Source organism: Bombyx mandarina, chromosome A1 (genome assembly GCF_030267445.1).
Source record: "Bombyx mandarina strain Sakado chromosome A1, ASM3026744v2".
NCBI classification, from domain to species: Eukaryota; Metazoa; Arthropoda; class Insecta; order Lepidoptera; family Bombycidae; genus Bombyx; species Bombyx mandarina.
Genome location: NC_143234.1, coordinates 603,814 through 627,466, shown reverse-complemented (window position 1 = coordinate 627,466; position 23,653 = coordinate 603,814). Strand labels below are relative to the sequence as shown.

The 23,653-nt window shown below is 44.6% G+C and overlaps 1 protein-coding gene across 4 annotated transcripts in view; it reads right to left on the bottom strand.

The window, feature by feature from the left end:
- Window positions 1–23,653, bottom strand: part of Vinc (vinculin) — a 45,255-nt gene that overhangs the window by 6,523 nt on the left and 15,079 nt on the right. For 2 of the 4 annotated variants that reach the window (XM_089739845.1, XM_089739846.1), the window contains exons 2-22: window positions 20,715–20,822; window positions 19,908–20,053; window positions 19,138–19,243; window positions 18,636–18,737; window positions 18,100–18,232; window positions 17,040–17,121; window positions 16,014–16,131; window positions 15,097–15,218; window positions 13,524–13,590; window positions 12,555–12,664; window positions 11,346–11,448; window positions 11,083–11,219; window positions 8,266–8,396; window positions 7,071–7,219; window positions 6,083–6,148; window positions 5,406–5,517; window positions 4,390–4,483; window positions 3,693–3,882; window positions 1,777–2,034; window positions 1,120–1,249; window positions 45–65 (exon numbers count right to left, since the gene is read on the bottom strand). In XM_089739845.1, the coding sequence (XP_089595971.1) occupies window positions 45–65; window positions 1,120–1,249; window positions 1,777–2,034; window positions 3,693–3,882; window positions 4,390–4,483; window positions 5,406–5,517; window positions 6,083–6,148; window positions 7,071–7,219; window positions 8,266–8,396; window positions 11,083–11,219; window positions 11,346–11,448; window positions 12,555–12,664; window positions 13,524–13,590; window positions 15,097–15,218; window positions 16,014–16,131; window positions 17,040–17,121; window positions 18,100–18,232; window positions 18,636–18,737; window positions 19,138–19,243; window positions 19,908–20,053; window positions 20,715–20,822 (2,485 nt within the window). The remainder of the gene's footprint in view (window positions 1–44; window positions 66–1,119; window positions 1,250–1,776; window positions 2,035–3,692; window positions 3,883–4,389; window positions 4,484–5,405; window positions 5,518–6,082; window positions 6,149–7,070; window positions 7,220–8,265; window positions 8,397–11,082; window positions 11,220–11,345; window positions 11,449–12,554; window positions 12,665–13,523; window positions 13,591–15,096; window positions 15,219–16,013; window positions 16,132–17,039; window positions 17,122–18,099; window positions 18,233–18,635; window positions 18,738–19,137; window positions 19,244–19,907; window positions 20,054–20,714; window positions 20,823–23,653) is intronic. The other 2 variants (XM_089739847.1, XM_089739848.1) reach the window with 1 other exon arrangement.

The following is a 23,653-nucleotide window of genomic DNA, read 5'->3' as shown; positions in this document are numbered from 1 at the left end:
GTTATACAATGAAAGCTTTTTACTAAAAGCACTGAGGCACTTACCGCTTAAATTCATTGCGACTTCTATCCGAGGAAGCATAGACAGTGTATATACACAAAACGATTATAATATACACATATTAAATACACATATGCACAGTTTCGACTAGCTAGCAGATGTTCAAGCGATTTAAAGTGCTTTAAAGCGCGATTTGAGGTGAGCTTTGAGAGGTGGCGTGCTTGCGAAGACAAGGGGCAGACTACCTTCCTCTCAGACACATTCCTAACGTATACTTTTTCGGGTACAATTTTTATTTCTATGGTGTTAGGAATCCCCAGGTCTGCCACTTGTCTTCCGTCAGCGAAGACTGTTAGTGTCCCACCCTGTATACGGCAAGTACTGCTCGGTGAAGTGGTGGCGTCTAGCAGCAACTATACGGGGTCGCTCGGGGCGCACACAAAGAGCTTTAGAAAGTTATATACACATGACTGGCCGCCGTAGCGAACAGTAATTCAACGTTCAAAATGTATAGGGTGTTCTTTTCAGTAAGAGCATTGTTGAGTAAATTTTCAGAATTTGATAGTTATATCACCGTACTCAAAGCCTGGGACCTCATCAGCGACACCCATCAGGAGATATATAATCTGATAGATGTCGCAGTGGAGACCTTCCAGGTATCTATGGAGAGATGTCTTCCATTCAGTGGGTCTTTAACCACAGTAGGAAGTATGGTGAGTGGTTCGATATGTATTGTGGCGGTAGGCATCACAGAACGCAAGATATTTGACAGATACCCGAATCTCGCTTACAACATTTTCAAGATAAGCTTGCATGTATACAAGTTCCGAACAACAACAACATTTAGACCGTCGGTCAACCGAGTAATACCACGCGCTCCGTGGAAGATCTTCCTTTCGTCGTTAAAACATCCCACAGTATTATAGTTCCAATTGTTATTCGATGCATGAAGATTACTTAAGTTATTGTTGTTTTAATAATTAAAAGTCTCAAATGCCAAGAAAATAAAAATAAAAACCCACGCTGTATCGGAGAAATCTGAGATTTTTGCAAAAAATAGACCAGTAATAGTTCGATTCTAGCGCGGAGTCGTAGCGGTTATGTTTATGCAGACGGTACCTTTAGAATCGGAGCGGACCAGTTCGGAGAGCCGGGCCATGAGGATCGCCATCCGCTTGGCCGCCGCGATGATCTCGTTGTCCTTCGAGGACCACTCGCGGACCGCCTTGTGCAGGTTGTGGGCGGCGACCTGCGGGCACGACACCATGGTCAGTCCCACATTACCTTACTGTGAGTGTCGTTTCTGTTACCAGTACTTTTATATTTCCGGGCGCAGGGCTGAAACTGCTACGAGGTCACGTGCTTAAGGAGTGGGGACTTATTATCAGTGTGCTTAATTTTTTAACGTTCTCGATAGCGTAAAAGTTAACTCAACGTTTGCCTACGTTTGCCGCTAGGGGCGCTGTTCTAACTGCATACAAACTTGAATTAACTTTAACGCTATGGAGAATGTTAAAACACTCGCACTAGGCACACTGTACCCGCGTGTCGATGGGGCTACTCACGTAGTGCTGTCCTGCAGTGCACGCATGACACTCTCTTCGTACTGGTACATTTGCAGCGATTGCGAGACCACTTGAAAACATGGAGCATCAGCGCGAGGCAGTACCAGAACCAGAGTCCGGCTAAATGTCTATTTAGGACCGTTGAGAATTCGACGACTTGGCAGCCCTTAATGCACTTAGTATTACAAATGAATATATAATAGTAAATGACCAGTATAGGTTGGCTGGGATGCGGCTGTCTCCTGAAGATGTCCTCCCCTTCGTCGTCAGTGTCGGCGGGGGGCGGGGGGCGCGGCGGGGCGGCGGCTGAGGGCGGCGGGGGGCGCGGCGGCGCCGACACCTCCAGGCGTGACGTCAGCCTGCTGAGATTCTCCTCCACTGGCGCGGGGACCGGGGGCGGGGGTGGCGGGGGCGGGGGCGCGTAGTGCTGCCCCAGTGCTGATTCCATTTCGCTCGCTGCTTTAATTATCTGTGGCAATATTTGTTTATAGTTGAGGACATGGCATAATAATATGACAAGTGTAAGGCAGGTCATTTCCGAACCAGGCGACGGGACAAGGAAAATCCGCCGTCGCCCGAAATATGTCTTGTCAGATCCCCCGGGTTCACTCTCAGTGCTTTTAGGACCTTCAAGCACCGGTCATCGTCCACGAGCAAACTATCCCACTGCATTTCTCGGCGGATCTACTTAGTATGGTACGGTAGGGCTGTCAGGTATTCTTGGCGGATCTAGTTAGTAAGGTAGAGTAGGGCTGTCAGGTATTCTGGGCGGATCTAGTTAGTAAGGTAGGGTAGGGCTGACAGGTATTCTTGGCGGATCTAGTTAGTAAGGTAGGGTAGGGCTGTCAGGTATTCTGGGCGGATCTAGTTAGTAAGGTAGGGTAGGGCTGACAGGTATTCTTGGCGGATCTAGTTAGTAAGGTACGGTAGGGCTGTCAGGTATTCTGGGCGGATCTAGTTAGTAAGGTAGGGTAGGGCTGACAGGTATTCTTGGCGGATCTAGTTAGTAAGGTACGGTAGGGCTGTCAGGTATTCTGGGCGGATCTAGTTAGTAAGGTAGGGTAGGGCTGTCAGGTATTCTTGGCGGATCTAGTTAGTAAGGTAGGGTAGGGCTGTCAGGTATTCTGGGCGGATCTAGTTAGTAAGGTAGGGTAGGGCTGTCAGGTATTCTGGGCGGATCTAGTTAGTAAGGTAGGGTAGGGCTGACAGGTATTCTTGGCGGATCTAGTTAGTAAGGTACGGTAGGGCTGTCAGGTATTCTGGGCGGATCTAGTTAGTAAGGTAGGGTAGGGCTGTCAGGTATTCTGGGCGGATCTAGTTAGTAAGGTAGGGTAGGGCTGACAGGTATTCTTGGCGGATCTAGTTAGTAAGGTACGGTAGGGCTGTCAGGTATTCTTGGCGGATCTAGTTAGTAAGGTACGGTAGGGCTGTCAGGTATTCTGGGCGGATCTAGTTAGTAAGGTAGGGTAGGGCTGTCAGGTATTCTGGGCGGATCTAGTTAGTAAGGTAGGGTAGGGCTGACAGGTATTCTTGGCGGATCTAGTTAGTAAGGTAGGGTAGGGCTGTCAGGTATTCTGGGCGGATCTAGTTAGTAAGGTAGGGTAGGGCTGTCAGGTATTCTGGGCGGATCTAGTTAGTAAGGTAGGGTAGGGCTGACAGGTATTCTTGGCGGATCTAGTTAGTAAGGTACGGTAGGGCTGTCAGGTATTCTGGGCGGATCTAGTTAGTAAGGTAGGGTAGGGCTGTCAGGTATTCTGGGCGGATCTAGTTAGTAAGGTAGGGTAGGGCTGACAGGTATTCTTGGCGGATCTAGTTAGTAAGGTACGGTAGGGCTGTCAGGTATTCTTGGCGGATCTAGTTAGTAAGGTACGGTAGGGCTGTCAGGTATTCTGGGCGGATCTAGTTAGTAAGGTAGGGTAGGGCTGTCAGGTATTCTGGGCGGATCTAGTTAGTAAGGTAGGGTAGGGCTGACAGGTATTCTTGGCGGATCTAGTTAGTAAGGTACGGTAGGGCTGTCAGGTATTCTTGGCGGATCTAGTTAGTAAGGTACGGTAGGGCTGTCAGGTATTCTGGGCGGATCTAGTTAGTAAGGTAGGGTAGGGCTGTCAGGTAGACAGGTGTGCATGCCTCTGCGTTGGCGGCCCTCCAGTGCGGCAGCTGCGCGCGGTCGGCCTGCGCCACGCCCTTGGCCCTGCGCACGGCGGCGGGGATGGCGGCCTGCAGGCGGCGGTGCGCGGCGTCCAGCGCGCGGGCGAACTCGCCGTCCTCCGTGTTGTCGCGCTCCGACCCGCCCACCAGCAGCACGCGGTTGGCCAGCCTGGAGATGGAGAACAACCCTGTTACCTTTTTTTTTGCTATTCTACCTAAGTTGATGGTCTAGAGAGACCATAGCAGCGTCACCGAACTAGTAACTCACGGGGCTCAGACCTGACGTTGTTGTTAACACTGGCCCTAGCTAGATCCTTACTTCGTAGAACTGGTGGTAGAACCTCTTGTGAATAACTGGTGGTAGGATCTCTTGTGAGTCCGCACGGGTAGGTACCACCGCCCCGCCATTTCTGTCGTGAAGCAGTAATGCGTTTCGGTTTGAAGGGTGGGGCAGCCGTCGTAACTGTACTTGAGACCTTAGAACTTATATCTCAAGGTGGGTGGCGCGTTTACGTTGTAGATCTCTATGGGCTTCTGTAACCACTTAACACCAGGTGGGCTGTGAGCTCGTCCACCCATCTAAACAGAAAAAAAACTTTAGCATATGTCAAACAGCTGCAGTATAACCCGTACAAAAGCGTTTATATATATATATGTATAATGAACGATGACCGACCTGGCTATAGCCGAAGTGTTATCCACCATCTTCTGCGAGTCGTTGTTGCGGATGGCGTCCTCGCACAGGTACGTGTGCTTCTGCATCAGCTCGCCTGCCAAACACACGTGTGGCATACAGACCCTGGCTTCCTCATCATGAAGGACTTCATACAGATTTTATTATATCGACAGATAAAAGGCTATTTGGGTTTAAGTGAGATTTTTGCAATTTTACAGAAGAGCCATTTGTAGGGTGCGGTGTGAGTTTGTTATTTAAAGATTATGTTGCTTAAAAATGTTTATTGTTAAAATATTAAGTAAATCAAAGAAATATTAATTATAATGTTATGAATGCCCCCGGGTGACGCGGCTGTTGATGTGGAAACAAAGTTAACGCGTCACGCGAATTATGCTGACAATGGTGTTCGGTAATATATCACCGATCACCATTTAAAGTTTAAAATTTTGGAAAAATATCAAAAACAAAACAACTTCTTCAGGTGTTTGAATGGAGTAAACTTAATTGGAGTTTAAATAAAAACATCGAATTGTTGATGATGGTAATACCAAATAAAACGCACCTTTCATTGTAAAGATAAGTGTTGCCTATTAAAAGAAATGTCGCTAAAACTAAATATTCTTTCACCCCTCGACATAAACAATTTCATAATTTAATATAATAAAGGGAATTTATTATCTTTGATGTCATTTGCAATAAATTTGTAAAAATACAGAGATAATGTAAGGGAAATTTGATTTCATAATACCTCGTTTTTTTAATATGGCAATCCGCTTCACGCGGCATAATGTTGCCAGTGTCGTGGCATAATGTTGCCAGTGTAGAGTTTATAAAAAAACACCAATTCTTTTAAAAATATGTGTTAAATGGAAAGAAGAAGATGAATTAAAGTGTTTTTTTTTTTTATTTCAATCTATTGATATATTGGATTCAAAAAGGTGTTTGTTGAGATATGAATGAGAAATGAGTATGTCCCTTGAGTAGGACCCGTCCATTGACAAGGCACAGAGACGTACCGGCGGTCCTGACGAAGTCCAGGGGGTCGACGGCCTGGTCGCACAGGTCCCGCACCCGCAGCACCGCCTCCGAGTACTGCCCTTTCAGGTTGTCGAAGTGTTCCTCCGCCACCTATTTTTTTTTTTATTACTTAGATGGGTGGACGAGCTCACAGCCCACCTGGTGTTAAGTGGTTACTGGAGCCCATTGACATCTATAACGTAAATGCGCCACCCACCTTGAGATATAAGCTCTAAGGTCTCAAGTATAGTTACCTGACGTCACACGCGTCTACACCCACCCTCCGACACTCTAAGCGGTTCGCTTACGTACATGTCATAAGAGCTGCTTGAATTATTATTTTAATAGAAACTAGCTGACCCGGCAGACTTCGTAGTGCCTCAAACGATAAATAAAAGACCTAAACTTTTGTATAAAATAAACTCAAAACAAACAAAAAGAATCCGTCCGACGGGGGATACATCAAAGGAAAAACAAAATTGTTATTTTTATTTAATTCGGAGCATTTTCATATTTATCTACCTTCTCTGAACTTCCACAAATAATTCAAAACCAAAATTAGCTAAATCGGTCTGGCCGTTTTCGAATTTTAGCGAGACTAACGAACAGCAATTCATTTTTATATATATAGATTAGTTTTTGAAGTGCGCGCGGGGACTCCACGGCGGCTACATACCTTGCTGTCCGGGTTGTAGAATCGGATTTTACCAGCCGCGATAACTTGAGGCGAGAGCTTCTCCACCTGAGGAACGATACAAAGAAAGTTGTAAAGTGTGTCCCGGAACACCCTGGTTTCATATTGCAAAGCGAACTTTAAGATGCCATCAGGGCATCATGACTACCACTTCCTAAAGCAGATTCAGCACTGAGAAGAATCGGCAAGCTCCTCAACACTGCTCTTTATTCATACATCAAGTACGTATTGAAACGTAGGTTTAATTAAGATCTTCAAAAAGAAGCCATCGTAGAGACGTCTATGGTACCGCAGAGTCTTAAGACGAAAGTCCTCGACCAGTGTGTGTCGCCGCTGACGACATACGGCGCCGAGACGTGGTCACCACGACGGGCCATAGTCCTCAAGGTACCCAGAGAGTAATGGACAGGACTACCTATGTTCAAAGTGCTCAGTTCGTTGGGTGTGGGTTTGCTTCACTGTAGCGGATATAAGGAGGGACAGTAGACATTTGTGGGTTGGTAGTGGTGGCGATAAAGACGATGAAGTAATTCACTCCGTTTTTTTAACCTACCGAAGCTGATGGTCTTGAGAGACCATATCAGTGTCACCGGGCGAGTAGGTGAGCTCACGCGACTCAAGCCTGACGTTGTTCCTAACACGAACCCCAGCAAAAGTTGTGCTTTGCAGAATCTACTACCGGATCGGAAACGCGATTCACTGAGAAGATCCGGCGAGAAACTCAGTGGGCTGTGTCTGTGGGTTAATTAATTTACTAGCCCTTCGTCGCAAGCAACGGGTTCGACGAGAACGATGACCGGATTCATAGACAATCTTCTTCTTCTTGTCAGCCCACAGACGTCCACTGCTGGACACAGGCCTCCCCCAAGCTTCGCCACAAAGACCGATTCTGCGCTGCCTGCATCCAGCGGACATAGACAATATCGCAGTGCAAGCGGGCGGCGGCGGCGGCGGCGGCGGCGGCGGGTACCTGCGCGGCGTAGTGCAGCAGCTGGTCGGCGAGCCGCTTGTGGTGCCCCGCGCCGGCGGCCACGGTGCGCGCGGCGGCGGCGGCGCGCCCGCTGAACGCTCGCAGGGCGGCCGCGCGCTGCTGCAGCTCGGCCTCGCGACCCGCCGCGCCTGCGCACACCTCGCCCCGTCTATACCTGTAGCCACCCCCCGCGCTCGAGGGTTCCCATAGAGCTCGGGACGCCCGTGGGGTCGGGGGCCCCGGGGGTCCGAGGGCGCCCGTAGGGTTGGGGACGTTCAGTTTCGCCACTTACAGCCTTTTTTATTTTATAGCCCACAGGGTAAGTAAAAGTACGACGTTACAAGCCCCCAAATAATATAAGATTGTTCAAATTTTTTTTTAATCACACAAGCCTTGAACATAGAATAGTAGACTCGATTTCATTCAGCTGGCTGTGACGAATTTATTGCCTTATTAAGAGGATATTATTTAATTTTACCATGTAAGTCAAGTTATTGTATGTTTTACTATTGCTATTACTAAGACCTTACTCATCCACTCCTCCTCCTCTGCTTCTGAGGATCGTGACCTACCGACCGTAAATGTCGTTCTGTCTTCGGTCACTCTGACAATTACTAAGGTGGATATCACTAAGGACTAATAGATGCCGTATAGCTGCAAGAGGCAAGACCCGACATGAACCACCCCCCACCCTCCCTTTATTAAATCTTATCGCACTTTCTACTGATATTCGGTAACCGTTATATTTCTTTTTTTTTACTTAAGCTGATAGCCTTGAGAGGTTATTTCAGCGTAACCTTAACTAGTAGATGAACTCGCGCAGATTAAACCTGACGACGTTGCTAACACGAACCCTAGCAAGAGCCGTACTTCGCAGAATGTACCACCGGATCGGAAACGCGACCCACTGAGAAGATCCGGCGAGAAACTCAGTGGGCTGTGTCTGAGGGTTAATTTACTCGTCGAGCCCTTCGTCGCAAGCGACGGGTTCGACGAGAACGATTACCGGTGCTTGAGGTACATAGAAGCATCGTTAGTGGATCGGGAGAATCCGAAATGACGTGTTTGGGGCGACGTCGACTGCTTTCCATTCTGTCCGCAGGATCAGGAATGCGATATATGCGATTATATTTTGTGCTGGTTATTCTGTGTTACATTCACAGAACAATGACACAGCGGAGGTGCGGGTACTGACCGGGCGGCGCGGCGACGGCGTCGCTGTAGTGCCGCAGCGGCGCGGCGACGTCGATGAATTCCTCGACCACGCGGTTGACCACGGCGCGCTCCGTGGCGCCGCGCAGCGCGTGCAGCTTGTCCGTCAGCTCCCTGGTGCCACAAAACCATTTAGAGAGCAACCCTGACTCCGCGTGCTCCGTCAGTAGATCTAATTGCTATTCTGAGTTAAGCTGGTAGGACCTGTTGTGAGTCCGCGCGGGTAGGTAGAGGGCGCGTCACGTAAAAAGAACGCTGCAAGAAAGTGGAGGGGGTGTGTTTGCGCATGGATATACTCGCGCACGAAAATACTAAGTACTTTTGTTTTATTTTTGAAGTAATCTTTCGCTCGCGACTTCGTATATTGGTTATAGGTATGTACAGTTTAGTAGTTCTGTACTCTTGTAGCTGTATGTAGTTACATGTTACAGGAGAGCGTAGAAAGATATCATAAGTTTGAAGTTAAAGTAGTTTATGAAAGTTAAAGTTTAGGTAAAGTTATAAAAATGATAATTTCTCTTGGTGTGAATTGTACGATAGTTAGTGATGCCCTCTCTTGACTTTAATTAAATTTCATATTACATTATTTGTTGTCACGCGGCAAAAAGCGGATCGCATCGCGAGTAAGCATGACGTTCTGGTACTGTTGGTGGTCGGCATTCCTTAACTATAATAAAATTGTACGGTGAGAAGATCGTACATGGTAGGTATGTACATTAAAAATAATATATTAGATAGATTTTTATGAAATAAAATTAAAAACATGTTTAATTTCTGCGTTTAATGTTTAATCTAAATACGAACAGACAGACAGACAGACGGACGAACGGACGGACAACAAAGTGATCAAAGGGTTCCGTTTTTTTCCTATTGAGGTACGGAACCCTAAAAATTAAATTAGACTCAGATGATTTTGTTGCCACTGCGATCCGTTTCATGCATTATTTCAAATTATCAACTGCATTATTATCAGCCTCTTTCTATATAAAACAATATACGTCATAAATCATTTTTCTCACTTTTCTATGTAAAACCATTTTGTAATTAAAACTTATGTGCGCGATAGTATTTTGAGAACGAACGTAACGTGAACCCAGCGCGGAAAGCAAAGGTCGACTGACGAACCAATAGCACACCGGCAAGCATGCGGCAGGTGACCCGCCCGCCCCGCGCCGCACCTCATTCCACCAAATACATCGATAAATAGCCTACTGCGCAGCTTGACCGCCAGCGTTCTTTTTAAGTGACGCGTACTCTACCACCGCCCCGCCTATTTCTGCCGTGAAGAAGTGATGCGTTTCGGTTTGAAGGGTGGGGCAGCCGTTGTAACTATACTGAGACCTTAGAACTTATATCTCAAAGTGGGTGGCGCATTTACATTGTAGATGTCTATGGGCTCCAGTAACCACTTAGCACCAGGTGGGCTTTGAGCTCGTCCACCCATCTAAGCAATAAAAAAAAAGCTCATTGTGCTGAGTGCGAGTTTTTTAACGTTCTCGATAGCGTAAAAGTGAGCCCAATTTTGTATGCAGTTGGAACAGCGCCCCTAGTGGCAAACGCACGCAAACGATTCTGTTCATGCAATTCACATGTAATTATTACTCTGTAAAAACGAAATTGTTTATCTGTATTAGGTCAGTACGAAGCCGTAATAATCTATGTTAATGTTCAGTTTTACCATTCACTACTCTGTTCGCTCTCTGTCCAAGCGCCTCTCACGCGAACGGACGCGTCTTCAGTACACTTCAATCAGACTTGAATAAAATTAAATGTTCTAATTCAGACTAAATATAATTGTTCATAAGAAGTTAGTGATTTTATTACTCAGACTATCAGTACGCTACATGCGACCCAGCCGAGCCCGTCTGGTGGCCCATGAAATTCAGTAACCACGCTCATTCGACCGCCATATTCAACAGATTCCATTCCATACAAATATGAACTAATTGTTATGCTATCGAGAACGTTAAAAAACTCGCACTAAGCACACAGGTCGAAGTAGTTAAAATATAACTAATACATACAACTACCATAACATTCACATATGAGCTGCCCGCACGGGTCGGCACGGCTGGTAACGCTGCGAGCCCGCACCAAGGGAGCGCCACTAACTCACTGTTTGTGCTGCGTATCAGCCGTGCGATTCGATCTCTTTCTATCCCTCTATATGTATCTAACCCTTTAAAACTCGGTTTACTAAATTATTGCTAAAAAGTAAAATAAATAGGAAGTTCAGATTGTAATCAGGTTTTGATATATCACAAAATAATATTTTAAATCACAAACTCGCTTAGGTAGCGCGACGTAAACACGTGTAAGCCGCAACTGTAATTACATTACAGTAATTTGTTCTCACTGCACGCAATCTAACGCAAACGAACAGAGGCAACGCGCCGGCTCGACGACCCAGTCGCGCGCGCCGCAGTGTAGCACGAATTAACGCGCGAGGTCAGCGACCCACGGTCGTGTGGAACGCTGTGTAGTTATCTTATTTTAACATTGCGACTTTTATTTATTTATTGCTTCGATGTGTGGACAAGCTCACAGCCCACCTGATATTAACTGATTACTGGGGCCCATAGACATCTACGGCGTAATGCGCCACCCACCTTGAGACGCAGGTTCTAAAATGTATCTAGTATAGTTACAACGGCTGCCTCACCCTTCAAACCACATTAATGCTTCACGGCACAAATAGCTAGGGTTTGTGGTACCTACCCGCGCGGACTCACAAGATGTCCTACCACCAGACTTAAGATATGACGTCATAATGTACGTTTGAAGAAGTGAGCAACGGTACCTGGTGAGAGCCCTGGCCTCGTCGGAGTCCCCGCGGCCCGCGGCGCACAGCTCGGCCAGGCGGTCCGCCAGCCGCTGCACCTCGCCGCACTGCTGCAGCACCTCCGCCTTCTCGCGACCCTGCAGCCCGTCCGCGATCTGCACCAAGCAGTACACACTTACAGCCGCAGACCTCCCCTACTTCCGGCACGAGGTTGAGGTTTGCTGACCCACCAGTACGCGAATATATTTTTACTAGTTAGAATATAACTTTTATATCATTACCCTCTGGCCTTGCGAGACGATGCTATTGATCGCCTTTTGGCCTTCAACCCTGGTGACCGCATCCGCAGCCGGATGGAGAAGCCACTTGTGGGCCGTTTCCAATCTGTGGGGCAATAAAATACACATTTTTATTGTGAACAAAACGGTCATGGTCTAAAAAAACTATGCAAAACTAATATGTGAAATTTATTTTTTAAGATGTCATAAACGAAACTCCTTCCGTATAGGACCACGACAGACCTCCGCCTGGTCAAAATGAGTGAGTTTCGAGATGTCTCTAAATTCGACTCAATATCCTGTCCCATTATAGCAATTACACTTCCGTTGACGGTCATTTTGACTCATTATTAGTTTCCCAAAAACAACATACTGTATGTATACTTCGGTTATACAGTATGTGCGTTTTAATCGATTCTATTATCACTCGTTTACCGCTCACAATGACGTCATCTTCAACTATATTTTAAGACTCGAACATCCGATTGCTTTGCACGGCCGTCTGGTGTAGTGGTAAGTGACATGGTCACTACACAAGGGGGTCGTGGGTTCGAATCCCGCCAAGGGAAGATATTTGTATGATAAATATAAATGTCTATTCCAGGGTTATGGATGTATATTAAATATATGTATGTGTATAATAAAAATCTTACATTTATATCCGTTATCTGGTACCTGTAACACAAGTTCTTTACGAACTTATCACGGGACCAGTTAACGTGGCGTGATTGTTAGTAAAATATTTATTTATTTATATTATTATTTATAATAAGTATAGGCATGCCAGCACAGGCGGTGCACTCCCGTGAGCACTGTGAGCACTGTGAGCACCGCGTGCGTTCGACTGTCAGTTATGAAGCTTGTTGGAAACCAACTGTGAGTTTTTTTTACCACGGCAACACTGGACGCGAATTGACGGGGCGTTCGTGACTTGACATCGGTCAGCTTTCAGACGGAAAGATCCTCCATCCTTATCACATCCTCACCTTGAAACCTCCTATTCTACGTGATACGACGTGATTCGACGAGGTCATCATTTCCTGGTGACCAATAAGCTAATATTTTATTAAGAAAATACATAACTACACTGAGGATCGCTGCACGTTCGACGGGCCCCTCGTGCTGGTTTCCGGAGCCCTAGGCTGCCACAATAGGGCTAGTCTCGGATTGAACAACAATAATTTATCGTTCCTAGTCGGGTGCAGTACTGACCTGGCCTGCATGGTCCTCCCTCCCTGCTTCTCCACAGCCCTCACGCCCTCGTTGACGGTTCCCTCTAGCTCGTTGAGTTGCGTGCCCAACTCTGCAGCGAGCTTCAAAGCCTTCGTACACAAATACACTACATTAATTCTTTTTTTTATTGCCCTTGTAGGCAGACCAGCATACGGCCCACCCGATGGTGAGTGGTTACCGTCGCCCATGGACTCCAGCAATGCCAGGGGCAGAGCAAAGCCGCTGCCTACCGCTTAATACTCTCCACAAGCCTCTTTTAAAGAAGGACATGTCATAGCGCTAAGATTGTTGACGTGTCGGATCGATTTTTTGTCCGTCCCATCATTAAAGGTGTCATTAGTACTATCGTCTGTTTTCGTTTTCGGGAGCGGTCTCCTAACACCCTGTATATGTTTAGAAGCGTCATAGAAAGTGCTACTCAAATGATACGTATCTCATTTCGAATACCAAGCCATTCAAAATACAACCTTATCACCTTGACAATTATGTTTTATTATACAGGGTGTGTCGCGTGAACGATTCTGAAGTCGCAAAATAATAATTTACTCTTTTTGACATACAACGGGGAAGTATTTTTACTGAAGAAGTTTTTACCGGTAGGACCTCTTGTGAATCCGCTCGGGTAGGTACCACCGCCCTGCCCATTTCTGCCGTGAAGCAGTAATGCGTTTCGGTTTGATGGGTGGGGCAACCGTTGTTACTATACTGAGATTTTAGAACTTATATCTCAAGGTGGGTGACGCACTTACATTGTAGATGTCTATGGGCTCCAGTAACCATTCAACACCAGGTGGGCTGTGGTGAGCTCGTCCACTCATCTAAGCAATAAAAATAAAGTTTTTTTTCCACAACAACTGTACACCCTAAGAGTTTTAATGGGGCGGTTAATGAATTATCACAGTGAGTTATAATGAGCATTGTCTCCAAGGTGAAGACTCCAGCCCGTACCTTGTGGTCCCGGCCGCGCCCGGCCTGGCGCTCGTCGCACAGCTGGTCCGCGTTGTAGCCCCCGGACCTGTAATTCATATCATATATGTAAAACCTTTATCATTTAAAACCGTTAAAAGTCTTTAGTTATAAAAAAGGTAATCACTCACCTATCCGTTACTCAGTGAAGACAGTAATTCAGTTTTGTACAGTATAATAATGCTGTTTAATTTTTAATATTAACTTTAAAATAAATTAAGGGCTTTAAATGTAATTTTCTTATTAAATCACAAATAACGCAATGAAGTCTTTTATTGTTTATTCATTCTGAAATTGTGGCTACCTGAGCCCAATGACGTCACCGACCTTGAAGCGTGGGGTCCGAGTCTCAATTGTATAACTGTTGTCACACCCTTCTAACCAGAACGTATGACTGCTTCGCAATAAACATGGGGCGAATTGTGATATTCTTCATATCTCTATACTAATACAGTCAAACCTGGGTAAGTGAGAACTGGATAAGTGAGAAAACTCTATAAGTGAGAGTAATAGCCAGGACCCGTCATTTTAAGCTCCCAAAACCTCTATTAGCGAGAAACAGAAACCTCTGTAAGAGAAAGTCGTTTTTCCCTCATTGACCTCCGTAAGTGAGACTGCTACTTATCTATACCTCTATAAGCGACAGTCGAGCTTTATTTATTTTTATTATTTCAGAGGAACAAATGACAAAACAAATTACAAATTTAACATCTGCTATTTTAGGACTCATTCTTAACTTTTGTGGAACTTCCTTCCATTGTTTTTGTATTGTTTTTCGTCAATATTGAACCTTTTCTATTTCGTGGAACTAAATAACGTTGTTGTTTTATCGCATTCTTTTCGAATGGACACGTGTGCCTGTGTACCGTCCTGTTTTTCAGACTTACTCTGTTTATCGTTAATCAATTGCGAAGGAAAGTTGTGTTCTGCATTATGTCAAAACGGAAAATTAAAGTACTGTCATTAAATGATAAACTTAAAATAGTGAATGCGTTTGAATCCCGAAAATCGCGAAATGAAATTTAGAGGGAGCATTATCGAGAAACTCGGGTTAGTGAGAAACCTCTATAAGCGAGAAAGAGATTGTGCTCCCTTCAACTCTCGCTTATCCAGGTTTGACTGTATATAAATCTACAGTGGTTTTTACGGATGTTCCGTTATAACTACTGAACCGTGCATCCGATTGACTTGAAACTTGGTATCCGTGTAGATAATACATGTACTTAATGGATAGGCTAATATTTATATGAGTGTTGGACTCCCTACACCAGTTGCGGGGGCATTCATTATGAGAATCTTTGTGGGGGTGAGAAATAATGTTAATTTTAAATGTCCAGCAAAGCGGACGGGTACAGCTAGTGAACTTATAAGACGTCGGTCGGTGGCTGCACTACACTTGTACTTAGAGAAACCTGCTGCCTATAATCCGGTGAGTCCAAATGCACTGGTCGTCTTTAACTGCGGTAGGCAGCGGCTTGGCTCCGCCCCTGGCATTGCTGAAGTCTATGGGCGACGATAACCAACTCGAGAAGAGCTGGGGGTTGAGGCGGCTCACCTGACGCGCGCGGCGACGGCGTCGGCGGGCGCGGGCGGCAGGTGCTCGGCGGCGCGCTGGGCCGACGTGAGCACGGAGCGCAGGGCTCGCTCGCCGGAGCTGTTGCGCAGCGCCGCCGCGTCCTGCTCACGCACACCACTGCTCGTCAATCGACCTCAAACAACGGCTATTACGACACTGCTGCGATTTGTTCGACAACATCCCCAGGGATCACGCGATCACGTTAGTAGAATTCTTTTTTTTTAAGGGATTTTATGACCTGTGAGCTCAAACCCCAAAGGTCGACCAAGGCCCAGATGGACAGACTAAATTGAAGCGTGCGCGGGTCGAAGTTGGCTTGACAGAGCTAAGGACGGAGAAGGATGGCATCACTTGGGGGAGGCTTTTACCCAAACGGGGTCCATACATTATTAGCTCAGACCTTTAAGACAAGTCTTATTTTAATTTATATTCTTATTTTTATGAAAAATTATAACATGGAGTAAAATTGAAGTTGATTAATTTGAGACATTAATCAACTGGGATGAAATTATATGAAATGAGATGATAAGGGATGGAATATAATCTCTGTAAAAAGGTGGTGGTCCTTTACTGAGATTTTTTCAGTGGACTTTTTGGAGGATCCCGAGAAGTTACGTTTAGCGGCTTTGTTTCATTTTCCCACATTTGTGCACTTTCACAGATATTATACACAGTTCATAAACCACCGTTATTACGCATTTGAACCTGAAGAAACACTAAATAGACAAAATAAAAGAAATCACACAATTACACTCCTCGCGTGCCAAAAAGTCCTTTGTTGAATCAATGAGTGAGACCGTTATAGAGTACACTGGAGACTGCCGTACATCCAAGATGGCCGACATTACGTCATCGTGTCTATGCGGGGGGTTGGGGAAGTCGACGTATGAACTTACATTCAAAAACTCGTGTGCAGCGCCTATCTTGGTGTGTATCTGACTTTGGAGAGCTTTAAGCACGGTGATGTTGTCCTTCTCGCCGCCGTCCTCCACGTACGACGTCAGCTGTAGAACCCTGAAATTTGAGGAGAGCTTATTGTAGTGGAGCGTATTTAAGCAACTTTTTCCTCCTTTTTATTCCTATTGCAAGGTGAACGGAAGAAGACCACGAGGTAGAGGCCCGACACGTTGGACTGACCAGATCCGCACTGCCCTCGACACCACAGTTCACGATGCTCTACACTCGGCGGCAGATAGAGGCAAATGGCGTGGAATGGTCCGTAATAAACTCCTGTTGCGAGGAGGTGGTCACGACCCTCAGTATTGAGGAAACCGAAGCAAGAAGAAGAAGATTCGCTGGTAGCCTAAGTGGTAGCTTTTGCGGTAGGCAGCGACTTGGCTCTGCCCCTGGCATTGCTGAAGTCCATCAGGTGGGCCGTATGTTCGTCTGCCTACAAGGGCAATAAAAAAAAAAGTGGGCATTGCAGCTAGTCGTCGATCGAGCACGTCCTGGATCTGACTTAGAGTACAAGGAGTCTTCGATTACCGTCAGTAAAATGCTGTTAGCATTTTCCATTCAGGTCTTAGAGAAGTTGATCTCCGAATGCTTGAAGCTTATGTTTTTTTTTTATTGCTTAGATGGGTGGACGAGCTCATAGCCCACCTGATGTTGAGTAGTTACTGGAGCCCATAGACATTTACAACGTAAATGCGATACCCACCTTGAGATATAGGTTCTAAGGTCTCAGGTATAGTTACAACGGCTGCCCCACCCTTCAAACCGAAACGTATTACTGCTTCACGGCAGAAATAGGCAGGGTGGTGGTACCTACCCGTGCGGACTCACGTAAGGCCTACTACCAGTAAATAAAACAGCCTTATCTAGATAACGGTACGATTCAGTCAAATATCTTCTATGACGGCCACCCTACAAGCGAATAAAAAATTAAAAATATGAATATTTTAATAATTCCTCCAACTCACCTGATGATCTCGTGGATCTCATCCGCCATCCTCTGCGCCAGGTAGTTCCTGTTTTCGGCCGCTTCTTCCATGCCCTTGCCGCCTAAAGCAAACACAACTTACGTTATTAAACGCATAAGTCGTCATGCCCTAAAGGATAAGACGTCCGGTGCATTCGTGTTGAAGCGGTGCACCGGTGTTCGAATCTCAAGCGGGTACCAATTTTTCTAATGAAATACGTACTCAACAAAATATGTTCACGATTGATTTCCAAGTTGAAGGAATAACATCGTGTAATAAAAGTGAAACCCGCAAAATTATAATTTGCGTAATTACTGGTGGTAGGACCTCTTGTGAGTCCGCGCGGGTAGGTATCACCGCCCCTCCTATTTTTGCCGTGAAGCAGTAATGCGTTTCGGTTTGAAGGGTGGGGCAGCCGTTGTATTTTAAAAACTGAGACATTAGAACTAATATTTCAAGGTGGGTGGCGCATTTACGTCATAGATGTCTATGGGCTCCGGTAACACTTAACATCAGGTGGACCGTTAGCTTGTCCACCCATCTAAGCAATAAAAAAAATCTGTTAAATCAGAGCCGGCACACATCGCGATTTGCAGGTTAATTCGCTATTCGGTTTCATTTGTCTACTACGGAACCCAACCCTTCTACTACGGATCTTTAATATTGTTACGCCGGTAAGAGTAACGCCATCTATCGCTGAATAGCCGAAACGAATATTAAAGGATCATCAATTATCATCTAGATTCTAGAACAATCCAGAAGTACAACGCCATCTATTGTCAACACTAGCGGAAACACACATCGAAAATACTCGACTTGTGAGGAATGTTCTCGATAATTCTAGGGATGTCGTATCGACTATAAAAGCGTTGCAGAGATGGCACGCAGTCACCTGAAGCGAAGCGGAAGAAGTGAATTGAGAATTTTAAGGTGTTTGTGAAGTGTTCTAAGTGCTAATACAGTTTTAATGTGTACTTTGATGGAACTTTTTATTTATCCCGAACCCTAGCGCGTGACAATATGTTATCAGGCATGGACCTGTGATGTTGTACAGACGTACCCTCGGTGAGGATGTGTATGTATATCTTCATGGAGCAGATGAGCACGGGCGCGAGCTGCTTGACGCTCTCCAGGCACTGCGTGAGGATCTCGGCGTGAGGGGGATGGGTCAGCTCCGAAGCGCGGGCCGCCACCTGGGGGGCAGGGGGGGACGTCACGGACTCCAGAGCAATGCTTCATTGAGCTTTTTTTTTATTGCTTAGATGGGTGGACGAGCTCACAGCCCACCTGGTGTTAATTGGTTACCGGAGGCCATAGACATCTACACTTACTTACATTAATAAATACAGGCCCAAATATAGTTACTTTACACATTGCTAGTAGGCCAGCAGGTACTCTATACATTACCTAGGTAATTTCTATATTAATATTTTTTGTATATAGTATTGTATAGACTACCTGAATTATACAGATTGTCGGTAACATATATAAAGGACTATAATAAAAAAATTCTTCATCAGAAAAGAAAAGTTCTTTGGTTTTAAAAGATCCGACTTTATTCCACTGAGGTGGTGCATAGGGTCCTCTCGTGCGTACCTCTCTGGCCGCCCTGGAGAGCGCCGGCGAGATGTCCCTCAGGAACTGAACCAAGTCCTCCATCGTGTCTATCACCTCGGCAACTCCGAGGTAATCTAGAACCTGTTAATCAAACTCCAAGGATTATTCGACTGGTGATAACCGGTGATTAGTGGGGAAATTAGGCAGGTAAATTGCCTGATACAGACATGACGAGGGAACAATGGTTGGGGCTATCTCCTAGTAATGCTAGTCAAATTGTGTGGGTGCACTAGCTGATGATAAGTGGTTACTGGAGCCCATAGACATCTAAAACGTAAATACTGCCACCCAACTTGAGATACGAGTTCTAAAATCTCATTATAGTTACAAAGGCTGCCCCGCCCTTTAAACCGAAGCGCATTACTGCTTCACGGCAGAAATAGGCAGGATGGTGGTGCCTACCCGTGCGGACTCACAAGAGGCCCTACCATTAGTAAAATACATATAGATACAGAGTGGATAGATAGATACAAGGATTCACCTTCTTGCATTCTTTGACAATCTTTCTGACTTCGGACTCGTCGAAACAGAGGAGCAGCGCCGATGTACCCTGCAGGATGCCGCGGGACCCTTCGATCAGCTTCTTCCTGGAAACAAGGACATTTCACGTTTAAGGATAGACGGACGACCTCCAGTAATTTGATTTTGGATTAAAACTTTTTAATTTTTTAAGTCGGAAGGCACAATTACTTCGTGTGCTATAATGTTTCCAAGCATTTAAGTTTCTCCATCTAGTGTAAGAAATCCTTGGTTAGCTCTTGAGAGGCGACCGCAGGAGGCGAAGTGTGGGTAGGCAAGCGACTACTTGGACCAAGAACGCAGTGAAGATGATAGGAATACACGGGAGTGCGCAGCCCACTACCGTTCATATTGCCAAGACTCGAGTGAGACCTACCTACCCAGGGACTTGACGCCTAAAACACCAAGCTCACCGTGCCCTAACTAAGTCAATTAGCGGCCTTAACGATAGGCAGGGGGTTGGCTCTGCCCCTGGAATTGCTGACGTCCATGGGCGACGGTAACCACTCACCATCAGGTGGCCGTATGCTCGTCTGCCTATAAGGCAATAAAAAAAAAACTGATTTCCACTTCGGGCAAACCTTCGCGTGACAAACATATTTTCTTTGTGTCTGTATGTTTAATATCAGTATACATTTAAGAGTATTTAAGAATGTTTAATACATAATAATAGACATAAGCCTCTGTTTTGGGGTCATATGACCGAATACTATTTGTTTCGGATTATCTTACCTAGCGGGCCCCGAATACGGATCAGCTCTGAGCATATCAGAGGCCTGCTGCAGCAGGGTGGCTGCCGTCTCCACGCGGTGTAGGGCCCCCGGCATGTCGTGCCGCAGGATCGCATCGTCTGATGACTCTATGGTCTCGTGGCCAACCTGTCAACAGGGCACTTACAATACACAATATTTATCTATTTTTGTCTTTCATCAATCGTTTTTCAAGTATCAATAGAAACGAGATCATTTGACGATGAGACTTGGCTTGATTTTTCCAGTTTCATAGATACTCTGGTTCCGCTTTTGCAAACACTTAAATTCATTTCAAAATGAGCACAGTAAGTCACCAAGTAATGAATTTACTTTTTTTTTTATTGCTTAGATGGGTGGACGAGCTCACAGCCCACCTGGTGTTAAGTGGTTACTGGAGCCCATAGACATCCACAACGTAAATGCGCCACCCACCTTGAGACATAAGTTGTAAGGTCTCAAGTATAATTACTTTCTTTTAGTAGTACGTTACGTTACGTTCTTGATTACCTACTTGGAGCATTATTTTTTTAAATGTTTTAGTTGATATCTTTTAAACCACGCTATGCAGAATAAAAACTTTAACGGTTCCTCAATAGATATTAAAAATCCTATACAATGATCCAATTTTGGCCGAGTCTCCTGCACGTTTGTTGTGGGGCAAATGTCCATGGAAAATGGGCCGTCTCCTTTCTATGGCGCGAATGGAATCTGATCGAGAAATGTCTTCATTGGTCAACCGAAGTGACTCAGTAATTCCACCTTAGGATCAGTCGTCATCAGTACATACCTTGACGAGGTTGTTGACGGCAAGGGAGACGGCCTGCACAGGACGAGCCAAGTCCGGCATAGCGTTGCCATCTTCTGCTTCTTCATGGAGGATGACCAGTCGAGACACCTGGAAAACAAATCCTTTTTACCAAATCGAAAATGAACCATATTCAAACTCTTACATTGATTTTGTATTGGCGCAAAACAATGACGGGGTGGGACATTTCGTCTTTTCAAAAGTGTCCAATTTCCAAAAATATTCAAATTATAATTAATATGCGGAATCATTTAGTATCACTAGTATTTTTCTCATAAATCTGTCTGTAAAGAGCGTAGTTTAGATTTTTTTTTAGTTTACATATATTTTGACTATTATTAAAAAATTAATACATAATTTTATCTTACTTAAAATGACAGATAATGTAACTGGTAAAAATAAACATTGCAAAGATGATTATTATTAAAAATATCACATGTTAAACCTTTAAAACACTAATTAAAATTAGTCATTTTTGAGATTATACAGTTTTAATGCGAGAAGACGATTTATTAAAATGGGAATTAATACAATGCGATTCGGATTTCGTTCTCACATCTCAAGTTCGGCAAAAGCAAAATATTGCCTACCCTCGAAAAGCACTATGACCACACCATATTTCTTCCCGTAGGCGTAGTAAAAGACGACTAATTCAGCGGAGAATGGCAGCAGCGTTTTCTAATTACTATACTAAAGACGATGCGGCATATTGTGAAGCAGCATAGGTAAGCCATCCTGCCTTTTCTGCCGCGAAGCTATCATGCAGTTCGGTTTGAAGGGTGACGTACCAGTTATAGTACAATATACTTGAGATTTGGAAACCATTTTCACGTTATGTAATTCACATGCGCTGCGTTATTTAGCACCAAGAAGCCATGAGCTCATCATCATATCTACAGCAGTCCACTGCTAGAGATAAGCATCTCCAAATGCCATTGAGCAGGCTTCCAGCTCTCAACCACCACTTCTCTCATCGAGCTCTTGCCAACCACTCTACAATCTCACTCCACTGACCCTCAGAACGTACTGTAGGTACCAACTTGATGTACCAATTCGCGTCATGAGTTCAAGCTTAATAAATTGATTCCTAATCTAATTCAACACCCAATTCATGAATTTAAAGAGTTACAAATTAATGTTCTAAAAAATAAAATAAATAAAAAGAATATTTTATTTGAATTATTATTCATGTAAATAAATAAAACAATTTTATTTATTGTCCTTGTAGGCAGGTGAGCACACGGTCACCTGATGGTGAGTGGTCACCGTCGCCCATGGACTACAGCAATGCCAGGGGCAGAGCCAAGCCGCTGCCTACCGCTAATATATATTCATTAGAAATATAAATTATTTATTATAATTTTTCGTTCAAGTTACATATAATAAATCGCGGGTTCGAATCCCGCCAAGGGAAGATATTTGTATGATAAATATAAATGTCTTTTCCAGGGTTATGGATGTATATTAAATATTAAATATATGTACGTGTATAATAAAAAAAAAATACATTTATTTCCGTTATCTGGTACCTGTAACACAAGTTCTTTACGAACTTACCACGGGACCAGTTAAAAAAATAAAGGATCGCTATTATCAAGACACTCCTATATGCTACGGAACGACCTTCACACTCGAACGTGAGATAAAATGGCTTGAGCAATAAGTACACATGGCAAGTTTGACTCGTATTGTTTTTTGTAGTTGAATTATCATAATTTTAATATTATTGTACTAGCTGGAACAATTCAATATCGTGATTTGTACGTAGTCAATATAATATGCGCGTGTCTCAATGGACGGTAAACGCGTAGGTATCAAATGATGATGCAAGAGTTCAATAGCTAAGGCAGATAAAGAAATTAAGTAATAATGTGTCAGGTATTACGTGTTGGTTAGTGACTACTACGATAAAGGATTAATATCGAAAATGCATAATTTTCCTAATTAGAACACCCTGTATATTAAGCTCGCAAAGGATTTCACCATTCTGCCTAAAGGCAATATTTTTAAATATTTTTTTTGCTTAGATGGGTGAACGACCTCACAGCCCACCTGGTGTTAGGTGGTTACTTGAGCCCATAGACATTTACAGCGTAAATGCGCCACCCACCTTGAGAGGTCTCAAGTATAGTTACACCGGCTGCCCCACCCTTCAAACCGAAACGTATTACTTCTTCACGACAGAAATAGGCAGGGTGGTGGTACCTACCCGCGCGGACTCACAAGACGTTATACCACCAGTAATTACGCAAATTATAATTTTGCAGGTTTGATTTTTAATACACGATGTTATTACTTCACCGTGGAAGTCAATCGAACATTTTGTTGAGTACCTACGTATTTCATTAGAAAAATTGGTACCCGCCTGGGATTCGAACATCGGTGCATCGCTCAACACGAATGCACCGGTCGTCTTATTCTTTAGGCTACGACTTCAAACTATATACTATAGTTTATTAGCCCATAGTTGGCTCCTATAGTATCAATCTAAAACATTTAACGTGCTATACTCATAGTACCAATACATGAAATAGATATTACAACAAATTTTAAGAGCTTTCTTTATGAGTATGACTTTTCTCACTATACGATTTCCGTTACTACTATATACAACGTAATATTTTTGCTATACTTTTCAAAAAAAGAAATCATACTTCAACCAATGAAAATCAGAGCGATACAATGAATGCGATAGCGTCCCACCAATTACTTACTTAATACCATTTCGACAAAGCGGCAAGACACGAGAACCCTCTCATAGTGGCCGCCGGTAACTATATTCCCGATCCTGCGGACAGAATGGAAAGCAGTCGACGTCGCCCAAGACACGTCATTTCGGATCCTCCCGATCCACTAACGGTGCTTCTATGTACCTCAAGCACCGGTCATCGTTCTCGTCGAACCGCTAGTTAAGGTTACGC